This window comes from Grammomys surdaster, unplaced genomic scaffold (assembly GCF_004785775.1).
Source record: "Grammomys surdaster isolate TR1022 unplaced genomic scaffold, NIH_TR_1.0 133, whole genome shotgun sequence".
In the NCBI taxonomy this organism is placed as follows: domain Eukaryota; kingdom Metazoa; phylum Chordata; class Mammalia; order Rodentia; family Muridae; genus Grammomys; species Grammomys surdaster.
In genome coordinates this window covers 1,416,609-1,430,357 of record NW_021604591.1, presented here as the reverse complement: position 1 = coordinate 1,430,357, position 13,749 = coordinate 1,416,609, and the positions used below count along the sequence as shown (strand labels likewise).

At 47.5% G+C, this 13,749-nt stretch overlaps 1 protein-coding gene across 1 annotated transcript; it reads left to right on the top strand.

The window, feature by feature from the left end:
- The first annotated feature begins 7,080 nt into the window (after positions 1-7,080).
- On the top strand, positions 7,081-11,557 carry Noto (notochord homeobox). Its single transcript, XM_028762253.1, has 3 exons — positions 7,081-7,459; positions 8,405-8,616; positions 11,411-11,557. Exons 1-3 carry the CDS (start codon positions 7,081-7,083, stop codon positions 11,555-11,557), a joined length of 738 nt encoding a protein of 245 aa, XP_028618086.1.
- Positions 11,558-13,749: the final 2,192 nt, after the last annotated feature.

The window sequence follows — 13,749 nt, the reverse complement described above, 5'->3', positions numbered from 1 at the left end:
TGAGCTATCCTATGGCCACCAGGATGGGCAGAGCCTGCACCAAGTTTTTCCTTCTTCAGTGGGTCCTTGGTGTCCTTTTCAACACAAGAAAGGGCTTCAACTAATTTGTTGCCAATATCAGGAGTTCCAAGTGGATACAGCATGGACTGTTGCAAACCTGGCATTGTGGCCCAGCACTTGGGAGGCTGAGGTAGGAGGCTCAGGAGTTCAAAGTCATCCTCAGCTACATAAGCAAGGGCAAGGGCAGCCTGGGCTACATCCTTGCCCCTCCTCTCTGACCTATCCAACTTTATCTTACTCATTCTTAAAGTCAACAAGGTGCTGCCCAGCTGTCCTCCCTTCTACAGAGTTCAACAGGACTCGGGGACTTTGGTAGGCCTGCTTGCTTTGGGCTTAACTACAGAGGCAGGTCTCTGGGCAGCCTCCTCACACCTCTAGAGATCTAGAGATACAGGGCTATTGGCTCAGCTACTTGGAAGACTAAGACAGAAACACCAAAAGCTCAAGGCATGTCTGGGCTATAGAGTAAGCTCAGGGCCAGCCTGGACACTTTAGGAAACCCTGTCTCCAAGTAAGAAGTGTGCTGGGGTACAGTTCAATGGCAGAGAGCTAGCCTGGCCTGCACAAGGCCCTGTGTTTTATTGCTCAGCACTACAAAAAGATACTGCTAGTCAAACTGAGTTATCCCCAATCTCTCTGCCTGACACGTTCTGTAGACTCGTCCCCTGGCTTGGCAGCTGCATTAGCAAGTTGTAGATGGGTCTCTCTGTTTCATCTCCCATCCCACCATGACACCGGTAGTTCCCAAGGCAGAAATGGCAACACACACCCCATAGCTCTTTGTACCCCTCATAAAACCCAACTCACTGTAAAGAGCTCAAACAAATACATGTTTGTTAACTTCCCTCTAATTAAAGAGCATAGGACTTCAGAGGGTCTTAAAAGCGACATACATAAGAAAAAGTTAGGAAACCCTTGGAAACTGCCTAAGTGCCTGTGGGTCAACACACAGCACCTCCTCAGCAGAGCATTCCAGAGAGGGAGGAACAAACAACCTTGTTTGCTCTTTCCTCTTGGTCAGGTGCAGTATGGGAGGAGGGGCAGAGAAAGAGGAGCAGGTGTGGGCTGGAGCTGAGGCAGCCTGGGCAGGGAAAAATGTGAGGGACTTCTCCAGGGGACCTTCAGGCCGTCTCTCTCCGAAGGCTGTACTCTACCTGAAGTCCATGGCTGTGGACTTTAGTTCCATAGAGCTTCAAGGTTATCACGAAGCTTGTGGCTTCAGGATGGAGGCAACTCCTCTTTGGGGTGGGCTGGGGGGGGATGGGACCATTGTAAAAGGGACAGTGAAGAAAGAAAACAGGAGACAGGGATGCTAAGGTGGGGGGGTCAGCAAGGGGTTCCCTAACTCTCATCTGCCCTGTGGCTCTAAGGTCTTAGTGAGGGCACCCTTCCATCCAGTGGAGGAAATCTGCTCTTGACTTAAGGAAGAAAAGCCAAGCACACTGATGCTTCATGTGCAGTTACTGTTGTCACTCCTGCTTCCTGCCACATACCTCACTCACTTCTCAGTGCTCAGCGAGTCAAGAGAGGAGAGCGAGTCCCTCAGAGCGAGTCCCTGAGGGGAATTGGGGTGAGAACAGTTGGATAGATCTTAGCCATGCCTCCTTTAGTTACTGTGTTTGGAAACAGAATGGGGTCTCCCTGTGTAGCCCACAGTGACCATTGGCCCACTTCAACTTCCCATGTGCTCAGGTTAGAGGTGTGTGCTACTGACCATTAAAAATATATATATCTGGGGGCTGGAGAAATGGTTCAGAGGTCAAGAGCTCTTGTTGCTTTTGTAGAGGACCAGTGTTTGGTTCCCAATGCCCTCAAGGCAACTTAACAACTCCAGTCCCAAAGAATCTAATACCTTCTTCTGGCTTCTTTGAATAACTGCACACATATGGTGTACAAACGTACATCTAGGAAAAACACCTATACACAATATACTGATATATTGTGTGTGCTTGTTTCTTTCTTTCTAGACCAGACTGGCCTTGAACTCCCAAAGATCCAGAGACCTATCTGTCTCTGCCTCCCAAATGCTGATATTAAAGCTATACATCGCTATACCCAGCCTCTTTACTGTTTTTGTTTGTATTTCCTATATAACTCTGACTGTCCTGGAACTCAATATGTAGACTAAGCTGGCCTCAGACTTACAGATACCCACCTGCTTCTGTCTCCCATGTGCTAGAATTAAAGTTGCACCCCACCATGTCTGGCCATTTTTTTAAGTCAACATTTTGCACTTGTATTTATTTGTACACCTTATGTGCAGGTGTGCTCCTGTGCAAACACAGCACATGTGCAGAGGCCAGAGGACAACCCCCAGAAGCCAGTTCTCTCCTCCCATTCTGTAGGCCCTGGGACATTAAATTCAGGTTGACAGTCTGGGTGGTGAGCGCTTTTATTCACTGAACCATCTTGCCAGCCTGTGTTTGTTGCTCATATTGCCCATTTTGGCCTTGAATTTGCTATGCAATTGAAGATGGTTGAAGATGACCTTGATCTTCTTGATTTCCTGATCTTCTTACCTCCATGTCACCAAGCTAGGATTACAGGCTCTGCCCCCATGCCCAGTTTTATGGTGTATTGGGGATTAAACTCAGGGCTTTCTGCATGCTAGACAAGGACTCTACCAGCTGAGCTGTATACCAATCTCCCCCCACCTCTCTCTTTTTCTCTCTCTCTCCTCTCTCTCTCTCTCTCCACCCCCCCCATGTGTGTGTGTGTGTGTGTGTGTGTGTTTTGAGACAGGTTCTAATATAAGGAGAGTTTGTCTCAAACTTGCTATGTAACTGAGGCTGCCCTTGAACTCCTGATCATCCTACCCCTACCTCTTGATGCTAGGAATACAGACATGCAGCATCACACCATGCTTTAAATATTTATTATTAACTTGGTCATTTGAGTCCTTGGCATTGTGTTAGATCCTTGGATATAGCAGGTAGCAAGGGCTGAATTATTAAAGACTATTTTGGAGATCAATGTGGCATAAAATATAAATTCATATAAATGTATGTCCAGTCATCCTATTTTCAGAATTTGTACAGAAATAAGATCACCAGTGGAGCATTAATTATTACAAATAGTGTCTATTACCTGTTCTGTTTGTAGAGGCAGAAGCTGGGAAGCGACTGAACGTTCGTTTAACAAAGGAACAGTTGAGTAATTGTGCTTTCCCCACACCATGGGACCTAATGCAGCCATTACAAAGAACAAGTCTATAGGGGAGGGGCATTCACAGTTGAATGAGAAAAATAAAATAAAATTGATTGCTCCAGGGTGAATGGACAAAATTAATGTCTTCAGAAAATTCTAGGCAGCAGAATCCTTCTAAGCATTATGTGCTAGAGAAATTTGTATGTCATCTTCAAGTGTTTTTCCTTTTTTTCCATGTAGGCCAGGCTGGCCTCAAACTCCTATGTAGCCAGGGATGACCTTGAACTGCTGCTCTGCCTGCCTCTCCCTCGCACTATGCTGGGGTTGCAGGCATGCACCACCATGCCCAGTTTCATGAGATGCTGAGTACTGAGCCCAGGGCTTCATGCATACCAGCCAGACACTGCACCAACTGAGCCACATCCCTAGACCTCCACGAGCCAGGCTTCTTGCAGGGTTCCTCGGGAGTCAGGATAGGTGTATTGGTTAATTTTTATTATCAACTTGGCTCTTTTTCCTCTCCGCCATCTTCGGTCTCCTGTCTCCTCTCTCTCTCTCTCTCTCTCTCTCTCTCTCTCTCTCTCTCTCACACTCTATCTTCAATAAATCCCACTCCCATGAGGGAAAAAAATTATCAACTTGATGCAAACTAGAGTTACCTGGGAAGATGGAACCTCAGTTGAAGAACTGCCTCCATCATTTGGCCTTTGTCATGTCTGTGGGAAATTTTCTTGATTGCAAATTGATATAGGAGAATCCAACCTATTCTGGGAGGTACTATTCCTATGCAGGACATAAGCAGTGTTCTTTCTCCCTCATATTTTCTGCTTCAGTGCCTGCCATGACTTCCCTTGGTAGTGGACTGCAACCTGTAAGCAGAAATAAATCCTTTCCGTCCAAGTTTGGGAAGGCAGGATGTCAGGAGAGCAGGGGGAACTGGGGATTCTCAAGGCTCCACCTCACAAGCAGTTCTAAAGCACTGTGTGACTTATCTCACTCAAGCCCCACCTCAAAGCCAAGGTAACCCCCGTTCTTCTCCACTTCGAAGATGGTGAATACAAATGGTGAGTTGCAACTCAGAAAGTACTGAGAAGCCACCTGCAAAGTTGGGACACAAGTGCCTGGCCCCCACACCCCACACACATAATGCAGAGTGCTGGATATGGAAAAGATCCTTCCTTCCTCAAACCCATGGAAACCCACCTGCCTCTGCCTCCCAAGGGATGGGATTAGAGGTGTGTGTCACCATGCCCAAGTCCTGAGACAGGCTCTTGAGCTCCTTGTCTCAGTCTCTACAAGGATGATTAAATACTGATTTTTGCTTACTATGAGTAAGCAAAACAAAGCAAGCGACATTTACTGGGGAAACTGAGACCATAAGGGGTGGGAAGAAGAGAGAAACTCCTAAGAGTGGGTGGGGGTCCAAGAAAGGGGAAACTACAGAGGTGCTCAGTAGGGGCTTTTTATTCCGGTGCCTGGCAGAAACTGGACAATGGCTGAGGTAACTTCTACTGAGACTGGTTAATTCTCTAGGCTTATTATAGGCCAAGCCAATGGGAGGGGAGCCACATGCCCTTGGCATGTTCCTGGGCTGACCAGGTAGACAGCCAGGAATTGTTTATCCACTGCTTGTTCAGTTCTGGGTGGTTCACATGTTCAAGCCCCTCTGTCCATCTATGGTTGGCTCCTCTGCTGGCCACTAGGCTGAGCTGACCTTGAAGGTGTTGTCTGTCTCTGAGCTTGGCTGGGGTCTCTCTGGTGTTAAGTGAACTCTGTACATTGTCTTTGTTCCCACCGTCTGCCAAGGCCATTTTCTTTTTGCTGCCTACAGAGAACTAACTCCTGTCTACTTCCTTTCTTTCTCTTCTCTCTGTCTTTCATCCTTCCCTCTCCTTTTATATCTCTCTTTGTAAATGTCTGTGTGTGCACACATGTTCGTGCATGCACAAGTACATGAATGCCACGGTACATGTATGGAGGTCAGAGGACAAACTTGGCTGCCTGTCTTTCCATTCCACCTTGTCTGAAACAGGGTCTCTGTCTCTGACTGTCTCTGTCTCTCTCTGTCTCTGTCTCTGTCTCTCTCTGTCTCTCTGTGTGTCTCTCTCTGTGTCTCTCTCTGTCTCTCTCTGTCTCTGTCTCTCTCTCTGTGTCTCTCTGTGTGTCTCTCTCTGTCTCTCTCTCTCTCTCTCTCTCTCCCTCCCTCCCTCCCTCCTAAGCTAGCTGGCCCCAGAGCTCCTGGGGACTTTAACCTCTTTGCTTCCTGTCACCTTTTAGGAGCTCTGAGGATGGCAGATACTTGCTGACACATCTGATTTTAGGAGATTCTGGAAACTTGAACTTGGGCCCCGTTCACTTGCATGGCAGGCACTTTACCCTCTGCGCCATTTCCCCAGGCCCTTCTCATTTTTTTTTTTTTCAGACAGAGTTTTACTATATAGACCTGGTTAGCATAGAACCCATGATATAGACCAGGCTGGTCTTAAACTCAGAGATCCATCTGCTTCTGCTTCCCGAGGGCTGGGATTAAGTTTGATCCACCTTATGGGTGCTGGGACTCCAACCTAGGTCCTCCGCAAGAGTAGCAAGAACTTTTAACTTCTGAACCATCTCTTTAGGTCTCTGAGTTTTTGAGACAATGTCTATTATAGCCCAGGCTGGTCTCAAACTCACTGCATAACTGAGGATGACCTTGCCTTCCTGGTTCTGTTGTCCCCTTCTCCCAAGTGCTAGGATCACTGGAGAGTGTCATCATGGCCCCTTGTTTATTCTTCTTTCTTTCTCTGACAAGAGTTCTGCTTTGTAAAGCACATTTGGCCTTGAAATGTACATCTTCCTCCTTCAGCATCCCAGGTGCCAGCTTCCAGCAGGAAGGACCTTTCTAGCAAGACCCTGCGTTGAGGGCAAGAGTATTCCTGAAAAGATCTCAGAGAAAGTGGCAATAGCAGCAGCTTCAGGAGACTAGGAGGTTTACTTTTCACTACTGATACAATGCTTACATATTTTAAAATTCTAGTCCTTATGTGGAGCTAGCCAGGGCTTCTGCTTTAAGAGAACTCTCCCAAGAACTCAGCTGTAGAGAGCTTACTTAGCAAGTATCCCAGCTGTGGTGAGGAAGAACCCAAATTTATTTGGGAAGAGGGTGAAGATTAGGAAAATCAGGACAGTAGGCACTGCCCCACCCTCCTGAGATCATTGTTCCCCACACCAGTAGGGGTGACTGGCCTCACAGATGTCATGAGCAGGGGCAAAGAACCCACATTCAGGATCATCAGAGAGCCGTTTCGAAGCCAAGCACAGCGGCACATGTACTTGGGAGGCTGAAGCAGGACCGCCATGATCCTGCCATGATTTGTGACTTGGAGGACAGCCTGGACTACAGACTAAAGAAGGACTAGAGGAGGAGGGGGAGGTTTGGCAGAGCGTGCCTTTAATCCCAGCAATCACAAGGCAGAAGCAGGTGGATCTCTGTGAGTTCGAGGCCAGCCTGATCTACATGGTCCAGGGTACCCAGAGTTACACAGTAAGACCTCAAATAAAAGAAGGGATGGCACATTCAAGGTACTTCCCCCAAAGCACCAGAATAAAAGAGACCCCTTCTCCACCTCCCACCCCTGCCCTGGTAGGATGCAACCTACAGCTACTGTGGGGACTTTAGAGGCCTGGCCTCACTCTGAGATGATTAAGTCAGGCCTTCGCCCCGCCTCCTCCCACCCGCTAAGTTTAAGAGTCCTTGCAAACAGCTGGCCCTAGGGATCCTGATTCACAAGTCTCTTGTTCTTTAGTAAGGTAGTCTCTCTCCTATTGAGCTCCTTGCACAGCCTGGGAGGTCTTCCCACTCCTCTTCCCTGTAGGTCCCCTCAGGGTCGCGCCATGTCCAGCCCAGTGCCCCAGCCTGCTCCCTCAGGCACTCAGGTCCAGCCCGGGCGCTTGGGCTCCTGTCCGGCGCCTGTTTCCCCGGTAGTCTCGCACCGCCTAGCTCCGGGACGCCTGGATTCCTCCTTCTCGGTCGAGGCCATCCTGGCGAGACCCAAGACTCATGAGCAGGCTGCCACCTCTCTGCCGCTCTCTACCTGCACCAGTCTGAACTTCGGCTCTGTGTCACAGTACTGGTTCCTGCCCTGGGTGTACTCTACAGGGACTTGGCTGCCCGCCTACCTGAGCGTGGGCGGCTACCCGCTGTGCGCCACATCTTGCATGCCCGGACTGAATGTGACTCACCTCCTCTGCCAACAGGACCTCAGCTTCACAGGTATCGGTATGGAAGTGGTGGCAGATGGCATTAAGGGAACTCCCAGAGTTAGCCAGGGGTGATGGTGTATGTCTGTAATCCCTGCTGTGAGTTCATAGCTGTAATAATCATGTCAAATTCAGAAGACAGCTTTTCACAGCGTTCCTTCACATCCCCCTGCCTTTTTCATACTTCTCTGTGTGTTTAATTTGTATTCATATGTGTGCAGGTGAGTGTACACGGATGTGGATATCAGAGGTCATCATCAAGTGTCTTCAATACCTTTCAGCTTCCCCAGAGCTATTTACACTTAAGTACAAGTGGTTGTAAGCCATTGGACATGGGCTCTAGGAACCAAAACCAGGTCCTCTGGAAGAAGAGCAATTACTCTTAATTGCCAAGCTATCTCTCTACCCTTTTCCATCTTAATTTTGAGATAGGGGCTCTCACCTAACCTGGAGCTCTCCAAATGTCTAGACTGGCTGGCCAAACATCTCCCCAAGGATACTCCTGTCTCTACTTCCTCAAAGCCTTATTTATTTATTTATTTATTTATTTATTTATTTATTTAATGTATGAGTAGACTGTTGCTCTCTTCAGACACACCAGAAGAGGGCATCAGATCCCATTACAGATGATTGTGAGCCACCATGTGGTTGCTGAGAATTGAACTCAGGGCCTCTGGAAGAGGCCATCTCTCCAGCCCCCTCAAAGTCTTTTTAAAACAAACAAATAAACAAACAAACAACAACAAACTTGGTGCTAGGGGTTAGAATTAGGTCCTCAACCTTGTACCATTTACTGACTGAGTCCTCTCCCTAGGTCTTCTGGGGTTATTTCTACACAGCCTCTTCCACTCTATCCTATGTTACTTGGGCAAGGGGAAGGGCCTGTGAGTTTTCTTTCTCTCCTATCATGTGTGGGCAGGTGGCTGCTGGCTGACTTCTGTTTTTGGTTGTTCTTTAGGCCCAGAGCTACCTTACTGTTTAGGCCCTCTGAAATGGGCACCCACCGTGGACCTTCAGGACCACGGTACCAAGAGACACCAAAAGAGGGTTCGCACAATGTTTAACTTGCAGCAGCTGGAAGAGTTGGAGAAGGTATTTGCAAAGCAGCACAACCTGGTAGGAAAGGAGAGAACCCAGCTGGCTGCCAGGCTACACTTGACGGAGAACCAGGTGAGAACAGGGACCTGAGGCTCAAGTTGTGTAGGAGACACCTGGTAGACTTGTAGGAAGGGAAGAAGACATGACCTTTTTCCTCTAGGCTAGGATGATGGGGAGAGAGGCTCTATTTTTTTTAACACATTCCCAGTGTAATATTCCTATCAGGAGTCACATTATAAACATAACCAAAGTTTCCTCTACTGCTTCCTCCTTTTTGTTTATTGTGTGTGTGGTTTGCATATGTGTAAATATGTTTTTGCATGTGTGCAGGCACACGTGTGTGAGTATGTGTGTATGTGTGGGGGCCTGAGGTTGATGCCAATAATAATTCTTGGGGGCCTATAGAGATCACTCAGCTGTTAACAACACTGTTCTTTCAAGGGACCCGGGTTCAATTCCCAGCACCCACATGGTAGCTCACAACACTTTATAATTCCAGTTCCAGGGGATCTGACACCCTCACACAGATATACATGCAGGCAGAACACCAGTGCACATTAAATAAAAATAAATGAATTATGTACACACACACATATGTATATATTTATGCTTTTGTTCTTCCACTTTGTTCACTGAGGCAGAATCTCTCCGTCAAACCCAGAGCTAGCTAGCCAATATGGCTAACCTCACTGGACCAACTTGCTCTGGGGATCCTGTCTCTGCCTGCTCAGGCTGGAGTTACAGGCAGGCCACTTGGTATTTATGTGAGTTTCTGGGCATCTGAACTCTAGTTGTTAGGCTTTCTTAGCAAGTCTGAGACTTGAGCCATCTGATCATCCCCCCAGCCCTCTCTATCACTTTCTGATTGTTTCCGTGCTAAATAAGGGGCTGTCTGCCAAACCAAGCAGATATTGATGAGACTCCATTTGTAAGGAGGGAGTATTCCTAAAGGTGTCATTGCTCCTTTCCATGTGCCGGAAAACTCCTCAGGACTTTGCTATGCTCACTCTCATCTTGTTGCCCCACCCCCACCCCCGCTTCACTCTTTGTATTATTTATTTGTTTTAAGATAGGTTCTCATGTATCCCAAGCTGGTCTTGAACTTGCTACATAGCTAAAGATAATCTTGAACCTCTAGTTCTCCTGCCCTCAATTCCCAAGTGCTAAGATGACACACATTCACCATGGTGCTGAGTGTCAAGTCCAGAGCTTTATGTGTGCTGGGCCAGTGCTCTGCCAACTGATCTACATCCCAGCCCTCTGTTTTCTCTTGAAGTCATCCCAACATGATGATTTTCCCTCTGTTTCATCAAGATATCCTTGTCAAGGCCTACAAACATGTTCCTCCCTTTAGCTGACTCCTGGGCATCACAGCTCTCCGGATGATTGACTGTTTCCCTACTCTGACACACTTTCCTCTTGACCTTCCTCCTGCTTCTCTGGTCATTACTGTCTTCTTTCTAGGCCACTCGTCCCCTTGGGACTTCATGCCATCTAGTCTCACCTATAGCCATGGTTTAAAATACCATCTCTAATCTGATGGCTAAGATTTATATACCCAGTCCAACCTTCTCTGCTAGGACTCGAACCTCATCCTAGGCTAGTCCCTACCACTAAACTACATCCTCAGCCACTACTTCTCAAAATCTCAACTTGGACATCTCTAGGAAGGCATTGTAAACTTTATAAAACATCAATTCTTTTTTTGTTTGTTTGTTTTGTTTTGTTTTTTAAGACAGGGTTTCTCTGTATAGCCCTGGCAGTCTGGAACTCACTCTGTAGACCAGGCTGGCTTCGAACTCAGAAATCCGCCTGCCTCTGCCTCCCAAGTGCTGGGATTAAAGGCGTGCACCACCACCGCCCGGCTAAAACCTCAATTCTTAATTGATTTTCTCCCATCTGTTCCCCTCCTCTTCCACCGGCATACCACCCACCAGGTTCCTTAAAAAGGAAGTCATCTGGACATGCTTGCTTCCGTTTCCTCACTGCTGCTGCTCTACATTCCTACATCTCTAACTCTCCCCCCCCCACACCCCCCCCACCCTGGGTTACTGCTCCAGCCTCCACACACCAGCCAGCTACTTCAGGATTATGTCACACCCCATTCAAAAGCCTCAAAACGGACTTTCCCTCCCTGTGGCCTTCAAGATCTTGGGTGTCCTGGGTCTTGCTGACCTCTTCTTTCCCGCCCTTTCTCCCTTGCAGCGATATCCTCTTTCTGGTCCTCAGCTTGAGTTTGATGTTAACTGAAAGCCATTCCATAGGCTGTCCTCCAGGTCTACCTAGACAGCTTCTCCCTGCCCCTACCAGGATGTATCCCATCAGAGCTCCCCCAACCCAAGCCTCTGTAACTCCTCTTATATCTAATGTATCTCCTTATTTGCATTGGGCTTTCTCCCAGTGACTGGATGGTGAGCTGTAGAGGACAGGGGTCATGCCTTTCTGCTCACTGCCATCAGTCACTGTCACTGTCACCTAGTAGAGCACCAGCACACTGTAGCCATAAGTACTCACTGGGGGCTGGAGACATAGCTCAATTGGTAGAGTGCTTGCCTCAAATGCTTGAAGTCCTGGATTCGGTTTCCAGTACCACATAAAGTGGGCATGGTGGCACACACCTGGTACCCCAGCACTGGGGCAGTGGAGGCAGGGTGATCAGGGGTTCAAGAATATCTTGAGCTACATAGTGAGTTTGAGTCTTGCCTGGGTGATATGAGACTTGATCGAAAAACAGCAACAAAGGTACAGACAGGGATGACTGTACTGTGACTGAGAATTCAGGAATGGCATTTAGGAGAAGTGACAGTGGCGGGTAAAGGGGCCTGCTGGTCAAATTCTGATGCCTGTTCATTGCCCTCAATTACAGGTGAGGATCTGGTTCCAAAATCGCAGGGTGAAGTATCAGAAGCAGCAAAAGCTGAAATCGCCTTCCTCCTTTGCCATGGAAGAGCCCTCCAGCAGCTCAGATGGCAACATCCAGAGTGAAGATGCTGAGTCAGGAGTTGGCAGTTAAGGACGGAATAAGAGGCCCTAGCCATGTTATATGGACAAGTTCTTCCTGTGGTACCTGCTGGCCCTCCCAGTCCCACATCTCAGTGAAGAGCTTCCTTAAGGTCAAAGGTCAAAGGATACCAAATGTACTTGAACAAGCAGGAGAACTCTGGAAGAAGAATAATGGATTGATCTATGTTCTTGGCCAGGTTTTACTAATTCTTCTTCTTCTTCTTCTTCTTTTTTTTTTTTCCGAGACAGGATTTCTCTGTGTAGCCCTGGCTGTCCTGGAACTCACTCTGTAGACCAGGCTGGCCTCGAACTCAGAAATCCTCCTGCCTCTGCCTCCCAAGCGCTGGGATTAAAGGTGTGCACCACCACCGCCCGGCCAGGTTTTACTTCTTGTGGATAGAGGTATACACATCTCTACATCCCTGAGTTAAGGTCTGTAAAGCACTTACAGAGTGCCAGCTAGTGAGGTTTATGGGAATGGAAGCTGTCTTAGCTCTGCCCTGCGGATTGGCTCATCAGCTCTTTCCTGGCCCAGCTATGGAGAAGAGGTCTCCTTCAATCAGTATCACGGTGTGGAAGACTCTCCCCAGAGTCTGCAGGGAAGATTTCTTAGCTCACTTCAAAGTTTCCTGCATTCCGACCCTATTCCTTTTTGTCTTGTCACCCTCCTCTGTATCTGAGGATGACTTTGAATTCCTGACCCTCTACTTCCCACAGGCTGGGATCACAACCTTTTTTTTTTTTTTTTTTTTAACACAGATTTCTCATTATGTGGCACTGACTGGCTTCAAACTCATGGAAATTCTCCTGTCTCAGCCTCTCTAGTGCTGAGGTAATGAATGAGAGCTACCATGCTTTGCCCAAAGTTTTCTTGTCTTCTCTGATACCACTTTCAATAGGAGTTCATGTCACCGTGAGCTCGGGTTTATGGTAATTTTATGGTAATTGATTAATTGATTCCTTGGAGCAACAAGCTACGTTTTTTCTCTGAAGCCCCCCCCCCCCCCCCCCCCCCCAGAATTTATGCTGACTTAATTTTGTCATTTTTCACCTAGTATTGACAATACAGTTCTTCCTCCCTGAATGACCCTCTGACCCAGCTTGGCTTCTTGCCAGGAAGCTTGCTGAGAGCTTATTCCTGTGAAATCAGCTTCCAACATTTAAGAACTGGTTTTTGTACTAAAGACTGCTAATTTGCAGTTCCTGGGCTGAGGTGAGGTGAAGAGGTAAAGAAAGGGCTGATCTTCCTCAGGGAGGTTGTTCTCAGGGCCCAGTTTTCTGGGGAAAGGAGAAGAAAGGTGGGTGATGGGCGATGAGCCTGGAAAGTACCCGGCATACAAGACAGTGAACTTTAGCCAGGTATGGTGGTACTCACCTTTAATCCCAGCACTCTGGAAGCAGAGGCCAGCCTGGTCAATAGAGTGAGTTCCAGGGCAGCCAGGGTTACGCAGAGAAGCCATGTCATGAAAAACTTAAAAAAACAACAACAACAGCAACAACAAAAAAAACAATGGACTTGTAGCCATTAAGTGGCAAGTTTGAGGAAATCCAGAGTCTTGCCTCAAGAAGCCATCTTTTGCAGCGGGGCCGTGCAGTATACACCTGTAGTCTTAGCATCAGGGAAGCTAAGGCAGAAGGATCGAGTCAGCCAGAGCTACCACAGTGAATGTAGGGCAAGCCTAGAGTGAACAGCTAGATGCTGTTTCAAAAAACAAGGGCTGGGAGAAGGCTCAACAGATTCAGATTCTTGCTGCCAAACTTAAGATCTTAGACTGATCCCTGGAATCTCCATGATGGACAGAGAGAATGGTATCCCCCAGTGCACACACCCACACACATACAGACACACAGAATAACTGTAAGAAAAAAAAAAAAAACACGTATAAAAACTGGAGAGATGGCTCAGCAGTTAGGGTCACTTGTTGCTCTTGCAAAGGACCTCAGTTTGATTTCTAGTACCTATGTGGTGACTCACTACCATCCATAACTCCAGTTCAGGGGATCCAAAGCCCTTTTCTGACTTAAAAATGTAGACGCCAGGCACCTGCAGGCAAACATTCATACAGGTAAAAAAATAAATAAAAATAAAAATTACAAAGACAATAACAAAAAGGGGGAGACACAGAAAATTTCTTTGTTCATATCCTCAGGGAAATCCTTCCGAATGCTGAGGTCAGAAGTCCTATTCACCAAAGGGATCCA

Coding starts and splice junctions, on each gene's coding strand:
- Noto (XM_028762253.1), top strand. CDS start 7,081: ATGTCCAGCCCAGTGCCCCAGCCTGCTCCCTCAGGCACTCAGGTCCAG. Junction 7,460..8,404: donor ACAGGACCTCAGCTTCACAG/GTATCGGTATGG, acceptor GTTGTTCTTTAG/GCCCAGAGCTACCTTACTGT. Junction 8,617..11,410: donor TACACTTGACGGAGAACCAG/GTGAGAACAGGG, acceptor CCTCAATTACAG/GTGAGGATCTGGTTCCAAAA.